The 16,797-nt window shown below is 41.7% G+C and overlaps 1 protein-coding gene across 1 annotated transcript in view; it reads left to right on the top strand.

The window, feature by feature from the left end:
• The window catches only part of LOC120523527 (coiled-coil domain-containing protein 73-like), a 127,933-nt gene extending 114,032 nt beyond the window's left edge, over window positions 1-13,901 (top strand). The window contains exons 9-10 of the mRNA XM_039744957.1: window positions 12,630-12,709; window positions 13,764-13,901. Of these exons, the coding sequence (XP_039600891.1) occupies window positions 12,630-12,709; window positions 13,764-13,901 (218 nt within the window). The remainder of the gene's footprint in view (window positions 1-12,629; window positions 12,710-13,763) is intronic.
• Window positions 13,902-16,797: the final 2,896 nt, after the last annotated feature.

The raw sequence follows: 16,797 nt of genomic DNA, 5'->3' as shown, positions 1-16,797 counted from the left end.
CGTCCATCAGCGGCAATCCAATACAAACACTGCCGGTAAATGTTCACGGGTAAAGGACTGCGCTTATGCAGAGGAAGATGAGATGGTCAGGGTGGTGTTTGGCACAAACTCATTGAAACTGCGAGAGAAACTTTTAAGTGCCAGGTCTTAGCTGACATTACACGAGATGGCACCAGTACAGCTGGGACCCTTCGATGCAAGAACACCAAGCGGCTCACGTGAACTGACGCAATGCGCAGACAAAAAGCAACAGTTCCAAAGAGTGCTGAACAAAAAACGAATTACACAATTGAGAAGGCAGCAAAAAAATATGAAGCGTCTTATACATACAATCATATTCATAAGTGCAGCTACTGCGGAAACAAAGCACACGGTGAAAAAAGTAAATGTCCTGCTAAAGGAAGACAGCGTAAAAAAACGTGCATGCAGTTTGTCACGTCTCAGATAAAGAGGAAGACGAGCTGTTTATTGATGCAGTAAGGAACTAATCGATGAATGAAACCTCTTATCTTTACAACGATTGACAAACACGGAATGTAACTTGAACACATCCTACAAATACGAGCCTGATTGAAAGAAATAATGATAATCAAATCCTTGATGACAGCAACATTCAATAACACTCACAAAACAATTACTGTATATTGACAATCATGTTACGTTATTTTTAAAATGTTCCCTTTTCTTTTTCATAACTTCTACTTCTCCACTGCGGTACACGGGTATATATATATAAATGTATATATATACCCCGATCTACAATACATACTTTAGCATAGACAAGCCACACGCTGTGGCTAATTGTAGAGTCTTAGCCTCTAACGCTGACATTCGAGGTTCGATTCGAGAGGGTGTACTGACTATGTATGCGCTACCTGATTCATTTTACCTTAGATCTCCTTGGTTTGGGACGTATGAAAAAATATTAGGTTAACGCAGAATCATGTTACGTTATTTTTAAAATTTTCCCTTTCATAGCACAAGCACAGCTGAGAAGCTTCTATGCATGTACTCCATAACGCGTTAAAAAATAACGCATTTAATCACACTTTCAATTCCAAGCAAACGGGAACTTTTGTCAATGCATGATTTCCTGGTACATCCATTACACTGATGCACACATCACAGCTACAAAAATGTTAGAGTCGGAATAAAGCGCGTTCCTACGACTGATCATTTCGACTACCCGGCGTAAGCCTTGATAAAAGCATGGTTTTGTGCACACTGAAAAGCAAGCAAAATTAGATGCATTACAGAAAGCAGACTTTGTGGCTCTTACTGGGGATCATTGGACTTCCGTGACCGTTAGTAATTCTAATTACATCTAATTACAAAATGTTCAATGATCACACTGTTTTAGCCTAATGTACAAAATAATTTTGTCTAATGTTACTCAGAGTTTAAAGAGTAAGCTGGTCAAATTACCTTTTATGTTTCTGACTTATTTTTTTAAGAAGAAAACTGCACTTTATGTTGAAATTTTGGTTATTATTATTTAAAGACAATAGTATTCTGAAAATGTACTTAAAGTACAGAAATTAAAACAGCTTCAGTTTACAATATTCATGTCCATGTTTATTATTTGATTCTGTCGCCCACTAAAACCCATCCATCCATCCATTGTCTAACCCGCTGAATCCGAATACAGGGTCACGGGGGTCTGCTGGAGCCAATCCCAGCCAACACAGGAATCCAATCCCAGGCAGGGTGCCAACCCACCGCAGGACACACACAAACACACCCACACACTAGGGCAAATTTAGAATCGCCAATCCACCTAACCTGCATGTCTTTGGATTGTGGGAGGAAACCCACGCAGACACGGGGAGAACATGCAAACTCCACGCAGGGAGGACCCGGGAAGCGAACCCGGGTCTCCTAACTGCGAGGCAACAGCGCTACCACTGCGCCACCGTGCCGCCCCCACTAAAACCCTTTTAAATTAAAAAAAAAAAAAAAAACATTTGCGATTTGGGGCAAATTTACGTGTGCGATTACATACGATTAATCAAGATTAATTCTTACACAGCCTCTAATTAATTGGATTAATTTTTTAATCGAGTCCCACCCCTAATATATATATGTAGATATATATATGTAGATTTGTATATATATGTGTATATACAGTATATATGTAGATATGTATATGTTGTATATACAGTATGTATATATGTGTGTGTGTATATATACAGTATGTGTATATATGTATATGTATATATATATATAACTGTATATATGTATGTGTATAGATGTGTGTGTATATATATATATATATATATATATATATATATATATATATATATATATATATATATATGCCAGCAACACTCATGACAATGACAAAACAATTACATTGTCAATCATGTTACGTTATTATTAAAATGTTTCCTTTTCTTTTACTTCTCGCTGCCAATCGCAGGTATTTTATATATATATATATATATATATATATATATATATATATATATATATATATATATATATATATATATATATAATATAAATAGATAGATATGACAACAACACTCATATCAATGACAAAACAATTACATTAACAATCATCTTACGTTAGTGTTTGCTTTCTTTTTCATAACTTCTTTAACACACTACTTCTCCGCTGCGAAGCGCGGGTATTCTGCTAGTATATATATATTTGTGTATGTATATATATATATATGTATTTGTGTGTGTATGTATATGTATGTGTGTATATGTAGATATGTATATATATGTGGATGTATGTGTATATATGTATGTATATATATATATATATATATATATGTGTGTGTATATGTTTATATGTATATATGTATGGATATGTATATTTATATGTTTATGTGTGTGTGTGTGTATATATATTGTCAAGGACCGAGGAGACAGCAATAAGGGTTGGGGTTTCCGGCCCCGTATATTGTACAGAACTTTTGCCACAAACAAAGGAAAACAGGTCAAAGTACAAACTAAAACAGTTCATAACGCGACGCCGACTCCTGGCGTCGCGGCCATTTTATTGGGGTGGAGCCGGAAGTGGAGGGATGCCGGGAAGGACCGCAAGGGAGGATGGGAAGGATGACGTCAGGGCAAGATGGCGGAGGAAGGGCGGAAGTACGCACTGCGGTCAATCCAGCCTATGGTGCAGGAAGGTCTTTCTTTCTATGAGGAAGCAGAGGGAGAAAGTTAATACCCCGCCATTCCCTGGCGAATGGTTTCCCAGGTGCTATCGAATCAATCCGCTGCCTCCTACTGGCGTGCGTGACACGATCCCCCTGAGCCCAGGACCGCCAGGTCGGGCGGACCTAACCGAGAGGTCGTGAATACGAGAGAGGGCATCGGCATTGGCCTGAAGGGTGCCCGCCGATAAGTGACAGTGAACTTATACGGCTGTAAGTCCAGGAACCACCTGGTGACCCGCGGATTCGACTCTTTGTGTAGGGACATCCACTGAAGTGCAGCGTGATCAGTCACCAGAGTGAATTCGCGACCCAGCAGGTAGTAACGGAGGTGGGTCACTGCCCACTTAATGGCCAAGGCCTCCCTCTCCACTGCCGCGCACGGTCCCCGGTCCATCAGTTTCCGGCTAAGGTACATCACAGGGTGCTCGACACCATCGACGCTTTGGCTCAGCACGGCGCCCAGGCCTGTGTCCGAAGCGCCGGTCTGGAGAATAAACGGAGCCCAAAATCGGGCGTCCGTAACACAGGTGCCGACGTTAGGGCCTTCTTTAGGTCACTGAACGCTGTTCTGCTTTGTCGGTCCACACCACGTATAGGGGAGCCTTTTGTCAGGTCAGTCAAGGGTGCTGCTCTTCGAGAAACGGGAACAAACCGGCGGTAGTAACTCGCAAGCCCCAAGAAAGCCTGCACCTGTTTCTTGGTATTCGGACGGGCCATTCTAAGATGTCTTTAACTTTGGAGCTCTGTGGCCGCACCTGTCCTTGTCCCACGAGGTAGCCTAAATATTTGGCCTCCTTTAATCCAAAAACACTTCCGGGGTTTATGCGGAGGCCGGCTTTAGCCAGTGTTCGGAGGACAGCTGCGACCTGCAGTAGATGCTCCTCCCAGGTGCCGGAATAGATGACAACGCCATCCAGGTAGGCGGCACTATAGGACTGGTGGGGCTTCAGCACTCTATCTACCAGACGTTGGAAGGTCGCCGGGCCCGTGCAGCCCAAATGGGAGGACCTTGTACTGCCAGTGCCCGCTAGGGGTGCTAAAGGCCGTTTTCCTTTGCGGATGCCGTTAAAGGAATTTGCCAATACCCTTTGTCATGTCAAGGGTAGTCAGATACCGAGCCGCACTCCAGCCGCCAAGGAGGTCGTCAATGCGGGCATGGGGTAGGCATCGAACTTGGAGATCTGATTCAGACGCCTAAAGTCATTACAGAACCTCCAGGAGCCGCCTGGCTTGGAGACGAGGACAATAGGGCTGGACCAGGGACTATGGCTCTCTTCAATTATGTCCATGTCCAACATACGTTTCACCTCCAGTTCGACCTCTGCGCGCTTTGCCTCCGGGAGTCGGTAGGGCCTCTCCCGGACGATTACACCGGCTCCGTGACTATATCGCGGCAATCAGCGCGGTCCGCCGGGTGACTCGCCACTACCTCGGGATGGCTCGGAGTGTTTGGGCTAACTCCTGCCGCTGCTTGGGGTCAGCTCTTCGCCGAGGTTAAGGGCAGTTGTGCTTGCGAAAAGGGAGAGTGACCTATGGGAGCTGGGAGCTCCTCTCTATCTCCAGGGCTTTAACAGGTTGACATGATAGATCCTTCACTCGGTCGACGATTGGGCTGTTTCACCAAATAGTCGACGAGTCCTTTTCTCTCCTTAACCTCGTAAGGCCCTTGCCAGTGAGCGAGCAGCTTCGAAAGTGGGAGGTCGGGACGAGCACCATAACTCGTCCCCGGGCGAACTCCCTGAGGACGGAGTTGCGGTTGTAACACCGGCCTGCGCTGCTTGCGCACGAGTCACGTGCTCTTTTAGGAGGGGCCTGATCTTTGTGAGTCGGTCGCGCAGTTGCGCCACGCATACTCAAAATGTTAGAGGAGGGAAGAGCCTCGCCTCCCAGCCTTCTTTTAGGATGTCGAGGATTCCCGGGGTTGTCGCCCGTATAGTAATTCAAATGGGGAGAAGCCTGTAGAGGCCTGGGGTACCTCCCGGTAGGCAAAAACCACGAGCGGGAGGAGCTGGTCCCAGTTCCTGCCGTCCGCGCTGACTACCTTGCGGAGCATCTGCTTAAGCGCCTGATTAAATCGCTCACCAACCCGCCAGTTTGCGGGTGATAGACTGACGCTTTCAGGTGCTTTATCTGCAGTAATTTGGCTACCTCCTTGAACGTATCCAAGTGAAGGGCGTACCCTGGTCCGTGAGGACCTCCTTGGGTATGCCCACGTGAAAACAAATTAACCAGTTCCCGTGCGATGCTTTTAGTATTAGCGGAGCGCAGGGGAACCGCCTCTGGGTACCGGGTGGCATAGTCCACCATGACTAGGATATACTTGTGGCCACGGGTTGAGGGCTCCAGGGTCCCACCAAATCGACCCCTATCCTTTCAAAGGGGATGTCCACGAGGGGAATAGGGACTAGAGGAGCACGGTCCCTCCTAGGAATCTGGCGGGTCTGGCACTCCGGACAGGATTGACAGAACCGCCGGACCTCCTCATTGATCCCAGGCCAGTAAAAGCGGAGCTTAATCCTCTCCAGTGTTTTTTCGGCCCCGAGGTGGGCGCCTAGGAGGTGAGCATGTGCCAACTCGCATATCTCCCGCCGGAAGGTACGCGGAATTAGCAACAACTTCCGCACCTCGCCTCATGGGTAGCCACCGGTACAACAGATCATTCTCAAGGACAAAGAAGGGTTCCCGGTGTGGATCCGTCCGCTGTTGAGCTGTTAGGCAGAACGACGCATTCCGGCAAAGCGCAGGGAGTCATCATTCCACTGCTCCCTCTTAAAGGAGGCCGGCGTGGACCGAAATTGATGGTCCAGGCCGCCGAGAGGGTCTTGGGGCCTGGGCCCGGGAAGAGTTCCCTGGCTAGTCCCTTCTCCGGCGGAATCTTCCGGTCAAGGTCCGTAGCCACGAAAGGTCCCCGAGACACCAGCCCATAGGGCCTGCCCTTGTGCACGGCGTGGAGGCCGCGGAGGGGTGCCTTTTCCCCTCATAACAAGATCCAACGAGGCCCCGGAGCGCGAATGGCTTACCGCTGATTCTTTTAGACCAGTCTTGTCCCAAAATCACTGGGAAGGGGGTCAGGTAACACAGCGACCGCCATTTGATTGGTTCCCCTTCCAGGTGACATAGCAGTGAGCGGAACGATATGACCTAGTCCCCCCATGCACACAAGTGACCAACAAATGCTGTTTTAACCACTGTTGCGGTAAGACAAAACGGCGAGCAACAATGGTAATGTTGCTGCCGGAATCAAACAAAGCCACCACGGCGCGCCCATTTAGCAACACCACTCCCGTGATTCGACTCGCCAAGGGATGCGGCGGGTACAATACCTCTCCGACGATGTCCAGCTGCAGTCCATAGGCTCCGGGCATGTGATGGGGCAGTTTGGTAGCAGGTGACCGGTCTCGCCACACTTGAAACAGCGCGGCGGACCCGCCTCTCTGGCTCTGGCTGGCGCTTCTGCAGCGCCGAGGGGCTCGGGTGGCCGCCCGTCCCTGCCGGTTCCCGCGAGCAGGCTTTTCTGACCCCCCAAGTCGGAGGACCGCCAACTGACGCTCCAGGACGTCGAGGAGGCCCGACATGTTTGATAGGCGTGTCCCCGACCTGCTGGGCGAGGGAACTGGGCATCGTGATTGACCAGGCCTTCACAGGCCACCCGCCGACCACTTTCCGCCTGCCGGGCCTCTGGCCGTAGCCAGCGCCCATCTTGCCCCAGAACTCAACGCCTGGGCGCGAAGGGCTTTTCGGGTCAAAGACCCAGTTCCGCCATTCGCCGCCTGCTGGCCCGGCTAATGCCGTAGCGGGCCAGTATTTCGGGCTTGAGGAGGTCGTAATTAGCGCCTCCTCCTCAGGGAGGTCATAATAGCCCGCAGCGCTGGTCCTTCAGGTATGGCGCCAGGATGGACGCCACTGACCGCTGCCACTCGCTCCGGTGGCCGCCCTCTCAAACATGCCCAGGTAGGCATCGACGCCCTCCGAAGGGCCCATCGGACTAAAGGATGAGGCGGCTGCCTGCGGGTCTGGTCTCGCCCTGGGCTTCCACTAACCTGGCCTCGTGGCCTCCAGCTCCCCGGTGGTGGCGGCTTGCGCGCTGCTGCGCCTGGAGCTGGTCATTCATCGCTGCAGCACCGTGTTGAGGTCCTGTCCCTCCGCATTCCGGGATCTCTGTATCCTGCCGACTACGCCACTTGTAAAGGACCGAGGAGACAGCATAAGGGTTGGGGTTTCCGCCCCGTGATATTGTACAGAACTTTGCCACAAACAAAAAAACAGGTCAAAGTACAAACTAAAACAGTTCATACGCGACGCCGACTCCTGGCGCCGCGCCATTTTATTGGGGTGGAGCCGAAGTGGAGGGATGCGGGAAGGACCGCAAGGGAGGATGGGAAGGATGACGCCAGGGCAAGATGGCGGAGGAAGGGCGGAAGTACCGCGACTGCGTCAATCCAAGCCTATGGTGCAGGAAGGTCTTTCTTTCTATGAGGAAGCAGAGGGAGAAAGTTAATACCCCGCCATTCCCTGGCGCTAATGGTTTCCCAGGTGCTATCGAATCAATCCGCTGCCTCCTACTACAAGCGTGCGTGACAATATATATATATATATATATATATATATATATATATATGACAGAAACACTCATAACAGTGACAAAACAATTACATTGACAATCATGTTATGTTATTTTCAAAATGTTTCCTTTTCTTTTCATTTCTTCTTTAACACACTACTTCTCCCATATAAGCTTGGTATTTTGCTATTATATACATATATACACATATCAACATATATACACACATACATATACATACATACATACACACATACACACACAAACATATATATATATATATATATATACACAGACACATATATACATATATACAGATCTACATATATACACACATATACATACATATATATCTACATATATATATATACTGTATATAGCAAAATCCCCGTGCTTCTCAGCGATGAAGAACTGTTTTTAAATTTAAAAAAGAAGAAAAGAGAACCTTTTTAAACTGAGGGAAAATATACCAATAACTATCTGTTAAGGATCTCTTTGTATACCACGTTGTCAGTTCAGCAGTCCGGTTGTAATATGACCAAGCTGTGCACTGAGATTACTTTTGAGAATTCAACGTATAGTTTTGTCCAGGAGGAAAGCAATGTTACCTCAAATCAATGGCAACCTTTTGTAGGGTGTGTCCCTGAGACTTATTAATTGTCATCGCGAAGCAGAGCCATACTGGAAATTTGAGGCATTTCAATTGAAATGGGAGATCAGAGGGTATAACAGTGATGCCAGGAATACATTCAGAGTGTGGCGCTCTGCTGTTTTTTTGAGTAGCTGCCTTCACACAGCTTCTCCGCTGCTTTATAAACGAACGCCATATAAGGCCATCGTTTCTCCTTGCTTTGCGGTTCTGTACTGTTTTATTGTTCGTTTATTATGATTCTTATAGTTATTGTGTAGCTATTCGAGACTTACTTTACTGTTCAGGTACCCATTTCCTTTATTTAATCCGCAGCTTGTATGTTATTTTTTGTTAGTTTATTACGATTATAGATATTTATTGATTCCCTTCTTTAGCTGACTGCCTGCTCAAATAAGACGCTCCGCTGTTTTTTTGTGAAACAGCCTTTACACAGCTTCTCCGCTGTTTTAGAAACGAACGACATATAAAGCCATCACCTTGTCAATTGTGTAATGCATTTTTTGAACAGGTTTGATCCATGGAAGTGATCACTCACGCTGCGTTCAGTCAGTTCATGTGAGCTGCTCTCTTGTGTGATGTTACGATGTCCACGGCTTTATTTAATGTTAGCTAAGACCCGGAACTTAAAAGTTTCTTGCTACAGCAATTTTAACTCCATTACAAAGTGATCCAAAAGTCTCGTTTATACCTCGTGTCTTCTCATTAAACTTGTATCTCGCGAATAAAGTATTCTGCGTTTTTCATCAGCGCTCTTTGGGAGCTCTTCCTTCTTTTCTACGTACTGCGGTCACAGTCAGTTCACGTGATTACATGGAAGGCGTGATGATGTCACACGCAGCTCCGCTCCCCACGGCCATCGAGCTAACGTCCATTACAGTATATGGAGAAAAATAGGTTCCAGTTATGACCATTACGTGTAGAATTTTGAAATGAAACCTGTCCACCTTTTGTAAGTAAGCTGTAAGGAATGAGCCTGCCAAATTTCAGCCTTCTACCTGCACAGGTAGTTGGAGAATTAGTGATGAGTGAGTGAGTCAGTGAGGGCTTTGCCTTTTATTAGTATAGATTTACAAAAGGCTTGCAGACTATCCACATTACCAGTCTAAATCAAAAAAATGTTGGCAATGTAACAAAGCCAAATCCCAAAGGATTACTAGAGGCAAAAATAAATTCTTCCTCAAAAGCTGACATATATATAAATATGCAATGTTGGGACTAAAGGCTGCCCCCATCACAACTCACTTACATTGATGGTAAAATTTATTATTAAATGCAAAAAAGTTCCAACTTAACATAATCTGGGAATGTTTTCCAATAAAATCAATTAAATTCTTCTGATAAGATCAAAAACATAATAAAGTAGCCTGAATTGTATGCAGAGTGGCATCCTGCAGGGTATTGGTATACAACGAAGTGATATCCATAGTAGCCAAAATTAAGCCATCCTCACATACATGATCCTGTAAAAGACGAATACAATGAGAAGAATCAATCAGAAATGTACGAGCATGAAAATGACACATATGGTGAAATGTAAAAGTCAATGAATTGAGTAAGTGGTTGTAAGGTAAAATTCACAGCAGAGACTATAGGTCTATCAGGGGGATTCTCAAGATTTTTATGTATCTTGGGTAACAAAAAACAGGAATAAGTGGAATGGTGTTCCGTTAGAAATTAGCATGTTTTTGTGTAATAATGTCAGAGATCATACCTTGATAGAGCACAGAGTTGATAATAGAAGAAATGTAAGGAGTAGGGCCTCGCTTAAGAAGTTTGTTACAAGAGGAATCACTTAATTGTTTGAGATCTTCTCCTACATAAAGGGATATACCGTCACCACAATTTCACCACCTTTATCAGCTGGTAATATAATTTTGCGATTATCTTTCAGTTCATTTAATGCAATGTGTTCTTCTCTAGAAATATTAGTAAATGGTTTCTGTACAGTATTGTCAATTATTTCTATATCCCTCGTAATAACACAGTAAAAAATACTGATTTCTGGGCTAACAGGTCCAGGGGTTTGAACTTGGATTTTGAACAAAATCCTGATGGTTGCATAATTCTCTTGATCTTTAAAAAAGATCATATTATCTTTCCAAGTTGCCTTTTAGGCAGTTTGTAGTATTTTGTTCAGGTTTAAAATCATTTTTTAAAATTCCTTTGTGTTTCTTGTACATTTATTTTGTGATTCAGTGTGTAGTTACATCATTGTTTTATAATTACATGTTTTAATATTAGACTTGATTAATTACATACACTTACGTAATTATTTTTAATCAGTTCCCAGCCCTAATATATATACAGTGGGATGCAAAAGTTTGGGCAACCTTGTTAATAGTCATTCTTTTCCTGTATAAATCGTTGGTTGTTACGATAAAAAATGTCAGTTAAATATATCATATAGGAGACACACACAGTGATATTTGAGAAGTGAAATGAAGTTTATTGGATTTACAGAAAGTGTGCAATAATTGTTCAAACAAAATCAGGCAGGTGCATAAATTTGGGCACCACAAAAAAGAAATTAAATCAATATTTAGTAGATCCGCCTTTTGCAGAAATTACAGCCTCTAAACACTTCCTGTAGGTTCCAATGAGAGTCTGGATTGTCGTTGAAGGTATTTTGGACCATTCCTCTTTACAAAACATCTCTAGTTCATTCAGGTTTGATGGCTTCCGAGCATGGACAGCTCTCTTTAACTCACACCACAGATTTTCAATTGTATTCAGGTCTCGGGACTGAGATGGCCATTCCAGAACGTTGTACTTGTTCCTCTGCATGAATGCCTTAGTGGATTTTGAGCAGTGTTTTGGGTCATTGTCTTGTTAAAGATCCAGCCCGGCACAGCTTCAGCTTTGTCACTGATTCCTGGACATTGGTCTCCAGAATTTGATGATACTGAGTGAAATCCATGCGTCCCTCAACTTTGACAAGATTCCCAGTCCCTGCACTGGCCACACAGCCCCACAGCATGATGGAACCACCACCATATTTTACTGTAGGTAGCAGGTGTTTTTCTTGGAATGCTGTGTTCTTTTTCCTCTATGCATAACGCCCCTTGTTATGCCTAAATAACTCAATTTTAGTTTCATCAGTCCACAGCACCTTATTCCAAAATGAAGCTGGCTTGTCCAAATGTGCTTGAGCATACCTCAAGCGGCTCTGTTTGTGCTGTGGGCGGAGAAAAGGCTTCCTCTGCATCACTCTCGCATACAGCATCTCCTTGTGTAAAGTGCGCCGAATGGTTGAACGATGCACAGTGACTCCATCTGCTGCAAGATGATGTTGTAGGTCTTTGGTGCTGGTCTGTGGGTTGACTCTGACTGTTCTCACCATTCGTCCCTTCTGTCTATCCGAAATCTTTCTTGGTCTGCCACTTCGAGCCTTAACTTGAACTGAACCTGTGGTCTTCCATTTCCTCAATATATTCCTAACTGTGGAAACACTCTCTCTGGGACAGCTTTCTGTATCCTTCCCCTAAACCATGATGGTGAACAATCTTTGTCTTCAGGTCATTTGAGAGTTGTTTTGTGACCCCCATGTTGCTACTCTTCAGAGAAAATTAAAGGAGGAGGGAAACTTACAATTGACCCCCTTAAATACTCTAGTCAAGGAAGCACCTGCACAGCAGCATTCATCAGGTTGGTTCTGTCCACAGTGTGTGCTGTACGGTTGTGTATCTAGGAAGATGTGTGCAGTGAGTCTCTGACTGGTCACCTTGCACTAAGAAGAACAGCATGAATTCTGTCCAGTGTTGTCCTGTCGCCGATGAAGGGATCATGCCTGCTAGTAGTTTCAATAGCCATACAGGTGGCAGACATTTTTGATGTGTTGGTCTGCTCAATTGTGGTCATTCAAAGCAATTTAGACAGTCAGTTGTCCATTCTTCCTTCCTGTTGAAACCATACCTAAACTCTTGGGACACAATGGAAAAGCTTAATCCATAGCATACCATTGACTCATTCCTTTGCTACTGGTGACATTTGAGGTATTATGGAGTTCACAGAAAACTGACTGAGTGTGACCTGTATTGCTGTAACTTAGATTAGGAAGGCCTAAAAAGGTGACCTAATCAAGCATTGTTCCATCTGGATGACATTAGATAAATGCACATCTAACAAGGTTTTGTATATTTGGCAAGTTACAATGTCTCACTACAGTATTCTCGTTTAAGAAATGTTGTGCTTCTTTCAATTTATGTATACAAATAATATTCCATAATACTGTATATTGTTGTAGTGGAAGAGGCAATGCATTTAAATAAGAAGCTGACAACTATAAACAAGAATCAAGAAGCAACTATACAATGTTTAAAACAGGTAAAACGGCAATGGTTTTTCACTCCTAAAATAAAAATCTTAATCCTGCAAAAATGGGCGCATAATTCTTGTCCTATTGAACAAAATGTTTTCTCTTAATATTTATAGATATATTGTCATTTTCCCATTACTCAATATGAAATTTGAAGTAGTTTAATTGTTGTGTATGCACCCTTATCTGGATTTTAGTGATACTAAAAAAGACAAAACAGTAATGTTTTATGCATTGTAGAATATTCTAAAAAATGATGCATGATGATAAAAAACACACTTTAAAACATATGTATAGTAAATTTAAATGGATTTATAACAGTTCAAACTGATATTTTAACAGCTTATTTAAATACTACATTATATGCAAAAGTAGGTTATAGTGTAGAGTACTATATAAATACATGCAGAGTTGTTGTGCTATGGTCATGTTACAATAAGAGTTTAATTTCTGAAGCAATAAATAAAACAGACCAATCTAAATTGTTGAATAGCATTATTATGAACACTTTGCAGTGTTGGTATAATAATGGATACTTGATACTAATTGTGAGCAGCATTCATAACCTGTGTCATTTGTCTGTAAAAATGTCTGAGGGAGACAGTGATATGAAACAGACACTCAGTACAAGAATGGGAGAGTTGGGGGAGAAAAGGGCAGAATATTTATGACTTTAGGTTCAATAATTTGACACTAGACAAGATCAAAGTATGTAGTGGTTAGTTTAATACACCTTACATCTAAAGTATTATATTGCAGAACTAGATTATTTATATTATGATGAATATTTTATGGCATTAGTAGTCTTTCATATAGTACAGTCTAGATACATGACAACTTTTGTAGTTTTTATCTATTGAGACATTAGACATATGCTTGTCGTTTATTATACTGTAATGTTAAAATAAAATATTTAGGTGACTTTAAAATAGCTTTAGACCATATAGCCATTGTTTATATTTGCCAAAACGGCTATTAATATTATTACATGTTTGCTTTAAAATGTATAGATTATGATTTAATGCTTTGCTCTTGCTCTAATATTAACTTTTGTTTTTTGAGGAAATTGAAAATAAAAATAAGGAGCTGATTAAGTCCAGAGTTACCATTACATGCAGAAAAGGGGAAGAAAACAGTATTTTGAAAGGGAAAGAACAATGTCAGCAGGAACTTCAACTCAAAATTAAAATGGTGCATTAGAATATGTAATGATGGAGTTTTTATTTGACTTCATATGTATGTTAAAAGATTTATTATTGCAGGTTTTTTGCATGACAGATTCAAATATCATCAGCAAATTTGTAAATAAACACTTAACTTTCTTTAACAATCAAAATATTATTAATTTTAACAGTGTACCTTCTACATTATCCTGTTTACTTTTATAATTTAATGTACAGTACATGTAGTCCATGTTAATGGTAACCATTACCTGTGTTGGACTTAGATTTGGTGTTTGCTACTAGTAATATTGAAAATAGAAGTTAAATTTTACTTCATGTAAATATACATGCAAAGTTTATGAAATGAATGCCAACAATTATAGAATATCTATATACATAGAATAGAAGTGTCCTGGGATTGTGTTTCACTGTGTATACTTATTAGAGCACATGCTAAAAGAAAGATTTAAAAAAATTATATATTTATTATTTTATAATAACTAATTATGACACAATTTATATTTTTATTTAGGCAGCTGAAATTAATGATGCACTATCTAAGGAAAACAGTGCATTAAGAAAAGAGAAACAGGTAAACACAAACAAATAAATATTAGGTTTTAAATCTACTGTAATGAAAGATTGAGAATTTATAAGACAAATAATGAGAAAGTTGAAACACTCTATTGAAGCTGCAAGTCATTGCTGCTATCATACATATTTGCTCTTTGAAATTTATATCTAGGAGGTTATGGACTCCCTCCATCATGCTCATGAGCTGCTTCAACACCATACAAATGTCTTGGGAAAAGTGGAAGCTGAATTAAATGAATTGAAACTGGAATATCAGGTCAGAAGTCTTGATTTGTTCATTTGTCTATGTCTATTTCAGATAAAGAAATCAAGTCTTTTATTAGACATTTGCTGCGTTAGCTCTCATATAATAAAGTTTTTTTTTACTATTTCTTTGAAATTTTCATGGTTTTAATGTATTGTTTATGAGAAACATTAAATTGTTTCATGGCACATGCAATTGCTTGTTCCAATTTTTATGTCTTGTTTGACAGAATATACAGTACCATGTTTTGGTATATTGTAAATTATTTTCAAAAAAGTATGTAGTTCTGTTAGATTAAACAAAAAAAAAAAAAATAAAAGTAAAAATATCAATGAATAATTTGTCATTTAGGAAAGACCCACTGGTTTAGATATGGTCCTTTGTAGTTGGTTTTATTTAATAGATGTCCATCTCTACATTAACAGATGTGCATTACTTGACTTCTGTTAAGTGATTTTTACACATAACATACACTTTCATAACCTCCTCATTTCATTTGCTGATTTCAGTAATATGAAGCCTAACTTGGTAAACTTGTTATCATACAGCACAAAGCAGCAACCTGTGACTTGATACCAAATTAAGCTAGGCAAAAGTCTTTTTTCTAAATTGTAACATTTGCATAAAGAGTTCCTTTTTCAAAATTGTGTAATTGTTTTCTCTAGAGGAATATTCGTTATGGATGCCAAGTACACTTGCTTTTTAAACAGTTGTATATATAGTATTTCAATTTTTTCAATGCATATCATGATGACATTACAATATAATTTGTACTATGGTTGAAAAAGACAAGCAACATCAATTAATTATTTGTAGCATATATTTGGAAGCATATTTTTTTCCAAAGCATGAAATCTCAAGCTACCAGTGTTGTCAGGATATACACTACATGGTTCAACCACAATGATTTCATATACAATTACAATACAATACAATTTATTTTTGTATAGCCCAAAATCACACAGGAAGTGTCGCAATGGGCTTTAACAGGCCCTGCCTCTTGACAGCCCCCCAGCTTTGACTCTCTGAGAAGACAAGGAAAAACTCCCAAAAAACCTTGTAGGGAAAATGGAAGAAACCTTGGGAAAGACAGTTCAAAGAGACCCCTTTCCAGGTAGGTTGGGCATGCAGTGGGTGTCAAAAGAAGGGGGTCAATACAATACAATACACAGAACAGAACAAATCCTTAATACAGCATAAAAATAAAAATTTTAGAAGTACGGAGCAGAATTTAACAGTAGATGATATCACATAATAAGATTTAGAGTCCTGCAGACCTCATCCATCAAGCTGCCTCCCCCATTTGGCCATTCCACGGCTAAAACAGTGCTGGGCCAGAAAATCCGATGAAAGGACCCCTCTTTCCCATGATTCCTGCAATCCTCCATCAGGGATGACTTTACCATAGGCAGGCAAACAACTTGGCAGGTGGGCCGTGGCACCAATTGCCACATTTGAGTACCGAGAACAGAAACAGAATAGGTGAGGGTTAGTATTCAATTATAACTATCATGTTACTTATGTTTTAGTGCTAATGACTAACAACAGGGATGCAGTCTGTACAGTTAATCAGCAGCTCTAGTCAGGATATGCTAAACTGAAGTAGTGAGTCTTCAGCCGGGATTTAAAAGCTGAGACCGAAGGGGCATCTCTTATAGTAGCAAGCAGACCATTCCACAGTTTAGGGGCCCTGTAACTAAAAGCTCGACCTCCCACTGTTATTTTATTAATCCTTGGAATCATAAGCAGACCGGCATCTTGAGATCTTAATGTGCGCTCAGGTTTGTAAGTCGTGATAAGTTCAGACAAGTAAGTCGGACCTTGGCCATTTAATGCTTTATTTGTTAAAAGGAGGATTTTAAAATCTGCCCTAAACTTAACCGGGAGTCAGTGTAAGGATTTAAGAACTGGAGTTATGTGTTCATATTTTCCTGTTCTTGTAATAATTCTTGCAGCAGCATTTTGGATTAACTGGAGGCTGTATAGAGAACAGTTTGAACAGCCAGTAAACACCGCATTGCAGTAGTCAATCCTACTAGAGATAAATGCATGAATTAATTTCTCAGAATCCTGTTTATTTAGAAAGCGCCTTAAT

This window comes from Polypterus senegalus, chromosome 1 (assembly GCF_016835505.1).
Source record: "Polypterus senegalus isolate Bchr_013 chromosome 1, ASM1683550v1, whole genome shotgun sequence".
Lineage (NCBI taxonomy): Eukaryota > Metazoa > Chordata > Cladistia > Polypteriformes > Polypteridae > Polypterus > Polypterus senegalus.
This window is presented reverse-complemented; position numbering and strand designations above follow the sequence as displayed.